The 10,419-nt window shown below is 42.6% G+C and overlaps 1 protein-coding gene across 10 annotated transcripts in view; it reads right to left on the bottom strand.

Annotated features, from left to right (window-relative positions):
* Positions 1-2,493: 2,493 nt before the first annotated feature.
* dst (dystonin) overlaps positions 2,494-10,419 on the bottom strand; it is a 171,392-nt gene continuing 163,466 nt past the window's right edge. For 6 of the 10 annotated variants that reach the window (XM_016477160.1, XM_016477154.1, XM_016477162.1 and 3 more), the window contains 6 exons: positions 9,316-9,433; positions 8,516-8,623; positions 7,382-7,572; positions 5,605-5,715; positions 4,751-4,874; positions 2,494-3,510 (listed from right to left, as the gene is read on the bottom strand). In XM_016477160.1, the coding sequence (XP_016332646.1) occupies positions 3,266-3,510; positions 4,751-4,874; positions 5,605-5,715; positions 7,382-7,572; positions 8,516-8,623; positions 9,316-9,433 (897 nt within the window). In that variant the 3' untranslated portion in view covers positions 2,494-3,265. The remainder of the gene's footprint in view (positions 3,511-4,750; positions 4,875-5,604; positions 5,716-7,381; positions 7,573-8,515; positions 8,624-9,315; positions 9,434-10,419) is intronic. The other 4 variants (XM_016477156.1, XM_016477159.1, XM_016477158.1 and 1 more) reach the window with 4 other exon arrangements.

Raw genomic sequence — 10,419 nt, forward strand, 5'->3', positions numbered from 1 at the left:
CTAAGCGGAGCACCGGGGAGCGGAGGCTTCAGCAAAACGACTCTCTTAAACGAGAGGAAACCTAACAACGCTCAACCCTGGTAGGGGGCCTAAGAGTGGAGGTCTCAGCATAACGACTCTCTAAAGTGAGAGGAGACCTAGCTACACTCAACGCCAGAGGCAGTTAGTGAGGCTCAAAGAAAAGAGCCTACAAACCCATACTACTGCCTAAGCGGCGCTCTGGAGAGCGGAGGCTTCAGCAGAATAACTCTCTTAAACGTGAGGAAGCCTAATGACACTCTATCCTGGTAGGGGAGCTCTTAATAGTGGAGGTCTCAGCATAACGACTCTCTAAAGTGAGAGGAGACCTAGCTACACTCAACGCCAAAAGCAGTTAGTGAGGCTCAAAAGGGGAAGAGCCTACGAACCCATATTAGTGCCTAAGTGGAGCTCTGAAGAGCAGAGGCTTCAGCCGTATTGCTCACTAAAGGAGAGGAAGCCTCAAACACTCAGCTCTAGTTGAGGAGCTCTTAAGAGTGGAGGTCTCAGCATAATAACTCTCTAAAACGAGAGGAAACCTAGCAACACTCACTCACCGAAGATACACTTATAATGAAACCCGATTCCAGACCCTCAGAAAGAATCCTCATCATTGGTCCGGCCTCAGGGTCCACTCTCAAGTGCACACGATGGGGGGGGAGAAGGAGGGTTTTAGGTTCAAGTACCAGCTCCAGATGGCTGTTTGCCATGAGTGGCCACACTATCCGCCTGGCCCTGTCTCTGATTCGCAGACCGGGATGGGCCAGGATCCCCCTCGTGTTTGGGCGCAGACATAGACCGGCGCGGTATAAAAGACATATAAGCCGCCGATCGTGCTTTCGCCTCCCTGAATTTACCGACCACTGTCTCAACGGATGTGCCGAACAACTCAGAAAGCGAAACAGGCGTATCGAGAAGAAAGCGTTTCTCTTTCTCCCCGATGGCGAGCTCTTAATAGTGGAGGTCTCAGCATAACGACTCTCTAAAGTGAGAGGAGACCTAGCTACACTCAACGCCAAAAGCAGTTAGTGAGGCTCAAAAGGGGAAGAGCCTACGAACCCATATTAGTGCCTAAGTGGAGCTCTGAAGAGCAGAGGCTTCAGCCGTATTGCTCACTAAAGGAGAGGAAGCCTCAAACACTCAGCTCTAGTTGAGGAGCTCTTAAGAGTGGAGGTCTCAGCATAATAACTCTCTAAAACGAGAGGAAACCTAGCAACACTCACTCACCGAAGATACACTTATAAAGAAACCCCGATTCCAGACCCTCAGAAAGAATCCTCATCATTGGTCCGGCCTCAGGGTCTTTCAGGTCTCAGGAGGGTTTCAGGTTCAAGTACCAGCTCCAGATGGCTGTTTGTCGCGTCCGCACTGGATCTTTCCCCTTAGATCCCTTCTCCTGTCTCTGAACTCACGCCTCCTCTGCGATTTCTGCGAGGAGGACCACGAGTGGCCACACTAACCGCCTGGCCCTGTCTCCGATCCGCAGACCGAGATGGGCCAGGTTCCCCCTGGTGTTTGGGCGCAGACATAGACCGGTGCGGTATAAAAGACTTATAAGCTGCCGAGCGCGCTTTCGCCTCCCTGAATTTACCGACCACCGTCTCAACGGATGTGCCGAACGTGCGGCGCAGCTCGGTCACCGCCTCAGGGGAAAGCCCCTGACCCTGGTCTAGGTCTTTCAGCAAATCAGCCTGGTACGCCTGCAATACTGCCATCGTATGGATGTAAGTGACAACACATCCTCTTCCAGCAGTTCACACTCGGCAGCCGCCGACGAGTGCGAGAGATTAACCCCTCTCTCGAACTCGCCAGCAAGCTCCATCTGCGATCCCCACGATCTCAGTCTCCTCGCTGCCTCAGCAGCGGCAGGACCCGAGCCGCAGGGGGCAGATGATTGTCCCCCTCTAGAGGATGCAGCGTGGAGTTCCCTTTCGAAAGGGAACGAAGGTCTTACAGGGAAGAAACAAAAATATTTTGGTTTTCTAGTTTATGATGCAACACACTGAAACATGCACTGTATCATGACATGGTATCATTATATCGAATGGCTAGTGATTGATGTAGACCTTGACAAAAGCCAAATCAAAATGACCTTTCCCTCCTGCTGTCAGGTGTTGTGCAGGACTAGTCTGCCTTATCCTATAGTAGGATGTTGAGGATTAACGCCACAGCATCCCTGACCTCATGTCATCTCATCTGATTACACTCCCACACACTAACATTAATCCAACCAACATTAAAGGCCATCTGGCAGCTTTACACAAGATGTTTTTGGTCCTATTTACTGGCAAAGGGACTGCCACAGGCTGCACTATAGTCTCATAAACTGTTTTATTTTCTTCTCAAGACTTGTTAATCGCCGGCCTGAGACATTGTTGCGTAAATGTGCCTCAGTCAAAATGCGTCTTCGCATGGATGTTTTACAGAAGTCAGAGACCTTGGACAGATGGAAACAAATGAGACTTTGAAGGTTGTATATATTGTTGAGCTTTCTGCAAGCATATTTATTACAAAAAGTTGAGTAATTTGCATCACTCAGGCAAAAAGGAACCATAGAGTACACAGGCATGATTGCACTTATGAATGTTTTTAGTCAGAAAGTTCTAGTCAGTAAGGTGGCACGCAATCTGTGATTTGATAGAAGCGAACATTACTGCGGGTGCTACAGATGGGTGTTTTATATGCAAGTTTAAAGGCCATGATCTGGATTAACTGTAGTGTATGATAGCAGGGGTTACAGTTGTAGTGTAGCAGTGGTATCGAATTGCCCTTTAAATGCATAACAGCAGCTGGTCATTGCACTTGAATAAATAATTGTGGTGTCCTGGCAGAATACAAGGGCATATTATCGCCAACCAGCAAGTCCGCTGGAGGAAACGACTGTACATTCAGCTTCTCCCTCAATGCAAACATGTGGAAAAGTGTTAGTTTACCTAACAACATACAGTCTTCTTGTGTTCGCTGATCTTTCCCAGTAATCAAACAAAATATTATTGACGCAACATTCACGTAAAGTACAGGACAAATACACAAAGCCATTGCATTCCTCACACACACTCCACATGAACTTCCTTTTTCACGTTCACAACAGAATAATTTACATCTCGCTACGCTTTTTAAAAATGATAACACTTTGCAGTCTTTAGTGTGAATCTACGTCTGTCCAGTCTCGGTTTAGTGTGCGCTAAGCCAGTGCTGTCAGAACGGAGGCCTGGAATGTGGCCGCTTCTGCCGCCTGGACTGTTGACTATCTCTTGGTGGTCTTAGCCAGTTTGCTAGTAGGGGTGCTCCTCCGTTGGGGAGTTGGGATTTTGGAGGGTTTGCCTCCGTGTTGGCGTGAGGCTGAGCGCGGCGTCACTGTCACTGTCTCCAACACGTCCGAGTAAACCGACTGGATGTCTGAAATATCAAAGTCTGAGGCGTCGCTGCCACGGCGGCTGCTCCCTCGGCTTCCTGCTTTGCTGCCGGGCCTGCTTGGGATCTTACTCAACCCTGAGAAGAAAGTTCACAGTCAGTTACATCTCAGTACTATGATACTGACATCCACATAATGGCTCATGACTAAGATAAAAAGTAATATTTTCTGGAGCATGTCACAAAAACGAGCCAAAATGCGTATAGACTACTTGCCTCACAGACATAAAATATATATATATAATGTCTACTTTAAAATGAACCAATTCAAATCAAAAACAGAATTTCTCTGATTATGTAATCAGTATGGAAAGTGCATTACTCTCTAAAGGCATGTAACTGTGCTGCAGAGCTGGTGAGTCAGCATCTTTGCAGTAGAGCCCGACCGATATATCGTTTTGCCGATATTATCGGCCGATATGAGCGAATATCTTACCGATATGGCGAATATGGCCGGTTGAATGGAATTGAATTGAATTAAAGTTGCTTCAACTTTACTGTTCAGTGCACTGATGTCAGACTCATTTTGGACAGTAAAGTTTATTGTTAAATTGTTAAATGCCCTTACATATCTCTGTCACCATTATAAGTGTTTGATCACCACATTTGAGTGATCATTGCAAAAAATGTGTTTATGTATATATATTCTGTTTATGTATATACTGTATTCTATATATAGTACCAGTCAAATGTTTGGACACACGAATGGGAAAGTGTCCAAACTTTTGACTGGTACTGTACTATAATATACACAAAGAATATCGGCCGATATATCGGTATCGGTATCGGCCCCAAAAAACCCATATCGGTCGGGCTCTACTTTGCAGCTGATACACTAAGAAAACACCCGTTTATTAATGAATAATTATATCTGGCTATTTTCCCAACACATTCATAGTCATTACTTTTGCGGGTACTTTGCAGCAAGCTTTATGAGTGTGCTTGAATGCAAGTAATTAAGTAACTAAATTAATTTAAACATGCGATTAGTGGACTAATAGCTTAAATGGACAACCTACTATTCAACTAGAAAAATCTTTAGTTGGTGCAGCCCTTTTATAGTCACATATTATTATTCATATTAGACAGTAATATTTAAAAGTTTTTTTAGCCTACATAACATTTAAAACTTTTGTTCTGTGTTCTGATGCATAGCTGAATACTTGACAGATTTGATCCGACAAAACTGATCTTTATAGTCTCATAATAACAAGCGACAGAGTCCAATAAACTCAATGTAGTGTTTTGTGAATATTCAGTATATCGCACAGTAGCAGCAGCAAAACATTATGAAGAACAGAAGGTGTGTCCGACTCACCCATGGCTTGACCTCTGACCTTCATGACTGCAGCGTTTATCAAGGATCCATCCTCTCCTGACTGAAAGCCTTTTCCCGACAGATAGCCTGGAAGACGAAGCTTGCTGCCCTGAATAGGGGTGCTCTGAAAGATGTCATGATTCAGAAACGAATAGGCCAATTAGAACAGGACAATGAAGAGGCACATAATTGACTGTTTGCTGACAGCAACCTTTGGCTAAGAAGAGCTTTCTAAAATGCAGATATACCCAAATCCTGACTGAAACATTAACTTGACAGAGGTGGTTTAGGAGTGACATGTATTTCATATCACTCCCACAACTCAATGTGTTTGTTAATCCCAAATCTTTGCAGTGTGTACAACACATGTCCAGAATGATGGAATAAATGCATGACAGACAAGAAAATGACATTATACTGCTTACACTGAATCAAATTCAGCCATACACATCCGGAGAAAGAAACCCTTTTGAGTTCTGGATGTACAAGCATTGAGTTTTAGTGGCGAGAGGACAGAAAACTGTTCATTATTCAGTTAGTGCTTGAAGAATGAGAAAGAGGGTGAAGTTTAGAAAAGGCCCAGGCTGTCTTTGTATATCAAGCTGCTTTGATTTAAGACAATCACACCATCCCCTTTGCGAAAGAGAGGTTTAAAGATCAGAATCAGAGGACCGAAGCAAACACATCCGCCTTAATAACGGACCACTTCCATGCATCATTGCAAAGCCAGAGAAAGAGATTGAACTCAATCCCAAATCCACACAGGAAGCAATTAGATCAGTAACAAGGCAGAGACAGAGGTCAGGAGACGGAGATTAGATGGGGATTTGTCACTCGTTTCTTAAGCACTATACCTCATTGGATGACCCTTGGCTGTCAAAGGAGTCAGATGATTTAAGAGGAGTAGCTGATTTGCTGTTTGTCAGCCAGGGTTTATCATAATTGCGGGTTACATGTTGGGGTGTCTGTGAGAAATAATTGTGGATCAACCACAGACGAAGGGTAGCAATAGAAAAAAAAAAGACAGACAATACAGGAAACAATTATATATCAATAAATAATGATGGGGCTATTTATGGCTCTGTTCCAAATCTTAGTGAGCACCCTGTGTAAGGCAGATGTCACAGATACATGTTTATGCTGCCTTCCAAAACAACTTTTTTGGCCATTCGATTCAAACAATGAAGTGAGATGAATTTAAACGATAAACATGATTCATTCAATACTGAATGACTACTACTAAATAGTGATAAAAAACAGTTTAGTGACTTTTTTGCACAGTTTTCATGTGTGCTATGCATTTTATTCTGATAGATTAGCAACAAAGTGCTATGCTATATGCTATAGTCAGTCAGATTGTTGCCTTACAAAGCAGCTGCCTATAAGCCCGTTTCCACCGCTGGAACTTTCCCAGGAACTAGGGACTTTGGGCCGGTACTCGGGTGTGTTTCCACCGCAGGAACCAGGATCTAAATAAAGTTCCGGGTAAAAATTTGCCCCTCAGAAAGTCCCTGCTCGCGAGGTAGTACTTTTTCAAAGGTCCGGAACTTTCGGGGGCGGGACTTGGGCGCTGAACATGCTGATTGGTTGAGTTCACACAGCATTGTATTTCAACAACCATTTATTCGCATAATTTTCAAAATATTACTGTTATTGTGTGTAGTTTTAAGAGTATTTCAGGCGAGAATGTAGTTGTTTAAAACTCAAATCTGCAGTTTATTTATAAAGACAGCGCCTATTTAAAAAAAATTTGAGATGTGAGCTCCAGGCGATCAGCGGGCGTTCAGTGCTCATCTATCCCGACGAGAGCAGCCTCAAATCAGCTAGTCCTTCTGACATTTGCCACTGGCTCTGATGTCTCTGTAGTGGTTAAACATGAGATATCATTTGTTTTGGTAAATCTAACAGGTAATCTTTGGTCTCATGAATCTATTATTTGTTCCAGGTCATATCGTTTTGGCTGAGCCCCAAACCTAAGGTTTCAAACCTAACTATGAAAGTTAGGTTTCATAACTTTATATATTTATATACAAATGTATATATATTTAGAACTTTATTAAAATGAAAATGAAAAGAGTCTGTTTGATATATTTTGTTTCATTGTGTAATATATGTACGTTCCCTGAACTACATTTCTGCAGCTATTAATGTTTAAATGAAAACGAAAAGAGGCAGTGGTGTTTGATATCATATATTATCTTATTGTAAATACAGTGAGGAAAATTGCAGTACCCAAGGCGAGCTGACTGACGTTATCAAGTACGCTGCTGTCCCATTTGCAGAATTACCAGAAAGTCCAAACTACCAAGGACGCACGTCCGAAATTTGCATATTTGGTATTGAGAAACGGAGCAGTTGCGCGCAGTCCTACGTCACCAGACTATTTGCCTAATCTTCATGGTACTTTAGGCTGCGATGGAAATGCAGACAGCAACAGGTCTGGGGAAAAAAAAAAGTTCCTGGGACAAATTGTTCAAGGTAATTTCGGTGGAAAACCGGCTTATGTAGGCAGTGGACATCAAGGCAGCTCACTAGGTTTTGGAACCAAGCTTCGTGATCGGTGGCAGGAAAATGTGACAAAAACACAGAGAATTACACATTTCTGTACACCCTAATCAACAATATCCATACCTTGGGTGTGTTGGAGCCGGGTGGGTTGGGTTGTGCGGGGCAGCTGTGGCTAGAGTTGGATCTGTTAGGGGAGGTGCCTCTTGAGGATGGCCGTGACCTTCGACCTCTGTAGCGGAAACTGGCCATCACCTGGGTGGTGCCTTCTGGGAGAATAAACTTCTCACGCAGCTCCACGTTGGTTCTGCCCTTAGCTGGAGGAACAACATTAAACAGTGCAATGAGCCTGGAGCCAAGGCCAAAGCAAAACCTTTAACACGGGTTCAGAAAATAAGCCTCTGAAATTCAAAGGAATACTATGGCTTTAGTTCAACTTGAGGTCTATGCCCAGCATCTGTGGTACCAACGATTACAAGTCGATTTACTTAAACTGTTTATTATTTGATCTGTGAAGTTGTCTATATCAATGTAATCACCCCACAGTAATTACTGCAAACAAATTTGTTCACAAGTTGGATTGCAATTGAGGGGCAAATCCATTTTTTGTGGTAATCAACAGCAAACTACAGATGCTGTTCACAGAGCTCAACTTGTTTTAAACCTAAACATTCCTTTAAAACAAGTTTCAGGAACTTATTTCAGAAAGCCATTTTAAAGGTTCTGATCTGGGTTGATTTTTATGAAAGTATCTTTAACCAGGCTGGGGAATGAATGATGGGCACCCACTCAAATGAGAAAAACATGGTTTTGCACTTTGGTTTGATGTAAGGAATGATTTGCATGCATTTCACATCACTGGCAAAAAAAAAAAATATTATAGTAATAAATAAATAATACATTGATGCTGCATAAAAAAAAATATTGTCATATAATAGAACAGGATTACCCTTCAGGGACTGCAGTTTAGAAAAACAATTTAGCAAGAAATATTTGGTTTGTTGTGTATAGTTCTTTTTAATGTCATGAACTATTCATCTATGCATTATCTTGCATAGATGAGATTGTCGAGCAAGTTTCACTGCACTGCAACAGAGCTACAATAAGCACATGCAGAGAAAGCGAGAGAGGACACAACACAAAACCGCATGCTAAACAGTCCCAGACAGCACGATGGAAAGGGAAGCGTGAGATTAATGTTAATGAGAATACCATTCAGGGATCACTGCAGCACACACACACACTGGGATGCACACATACCACTGGGATGGAGCAAGGAGAGAAAGTGTGAGAGTTGCCAACCTATAGGAGACTGAGTAATTGAAGAATATGATTCCGAACGCAACATTTTACTCCCGTGGTGGTGAACTAGAAGAAACGATAATTGGGTTTACAAACAAAGCAGCAGGAGAAGGGAAATTCTGAAAGAAAGGCTTCATGGGAAGAGACCGGCAAGCTTTAAGAATCCCATAAACAGCCAATTAGAGTGCAGGAAGAAAAGATTCAGCCACAACAAACGATTACAGCCTACATAAGAGTATCCATCAGTCACATTCTCAACTCTCAAAAATTTTAAACTGCTTTAATTATTGGGAATTTTGGATTCTGTTCCAAAACCTAGTGAGCTGCATTGCTTTCTACTGTCTACACTGGCAGGTGCCTCCTGTAAAGCAGCATCTGAACTGACATGGAACATCACAAGTGACACAGTGGTCCATTTTTAAATGAGACTTGATCTTTTTGTTCTACACTTTTCAGTATTGAACAAAGCTGGTGTCAGTGCTATATGGGATTGGCTTCACCACAAAGGACTTGCTGCCAAAACGAGGTATCTTAGAAGGCGGCATAATAATGAAACTCTTAAAATGCTGTCTATGTAGGAAACCCAACTAGGTTTTTGGAACAGAACCTTTGTGTCTGCAACATAATGTCTTGGCTGGGAACAAAACACAATTTATAAAACAAGTTGAACAATTTTGTTATTCACAATATCAATGGATTTAAAAGACCTGTCTGAACAGCGTAAGCCGCAGTTGAGTACAACATAAAGTGGACATTACCTCTGCACGGGTCATTTTTCACCAGGAACTCATCCAGGGCCATCCAACCACCACCCACTCGCACCATCACCGTACTGCGCAGGATCCGCACCAGCCGCAGCTGCTGCGAATCTCCAAACTGGACATAAACAGAGAACACAGTCATTCCTCCGAAATACAGTCATGTTTGTCAGTGACAGGCACGCAGCAGAGCAACATCAGAAACCTGGGTCCTGTAACACACTTTTCAAAATAGTAAAAACTAGCAGTGAGTCAAATCACAACATTATTAGTCCCAGTTAGATGCTATTTCTGTTCTGTTTATGTCTGGCTTCCTCTTGTTGCTCTGCTGAGCCATTTGATCAAAACGAATTTTGATTGAGACACAACATTGGTTTCATTCCAGAAGACGTGAAATGAGTGGTCAATCCAACTGGTTTCATTTGTGGCTTTGTGCTAATTTAAGATTGATCATGAAAAAAAAAACCCATCTTGTGTGGTGGCGTGGTTCATTATATGTCATTAAAGGTGCACAAAGTCATCACAGAGTTTGTATTACTGACAGTGGTTCTGGACCTTATGCTGCCACCTGTGGGCGTGGGTGAAGCAAAAGCAAAATATTTTCATAATAAACAGCATTACAGAAATATTCAATCTGCTGGCGTATGTAACCCATGACTTTATTCCACATTCAAAAGTGTCCTATATATATTGCATAAACAATTATTTTGCAAAATAAACAACTACATTCATAGTAATTCATCATGTTAAACATTTGTCAGATATACCAATTATGTGTGAAACTTTATTGCAACAGAAAAAGTTACTTAGTGCACTTTTAAAACAAGGTGGACAGGATCAGTGTGTCCAGTAGGGTGTGCTATCAGCGCATTCTATTGTACACTCTTTCTGAGGCTCTGTTTTCATACAAATATGGGCACTGGCACGGAGACGTAGGGGAACACTTGAGCATAGCATTCCTCTTCATCCTCCATGCCAAAGATAGGAGCTAAAGAAAACAACAAGCCAAATGATTGCTGCCAGTTGGATATGGCCAAGGCATACGGATTTCACAGCACAGAAAATTATGGCCTCATGCTTTCTGTTCAAAAAAAAAAAAAAAAA

Source organism: Sinocyclocheilus anshuiensis, unplaced genomic scaffold (assembly GCF_001515605.1).
Source record: "Sinocyclocheilus anshuiensis isolate Anshui unplaced genomic scaffold, SAMN03320099.WGS_v1.1 scaffold1540, whole genome shotgun sequence".
Classification (NCBI taxonomy): Eukaryota; Metazoa; Chordata; class Actinopteri; order Cypriniformes; family Cyprinidae; genus Sinocyclocheilus; species Sinocyclocheilus anshuiensis.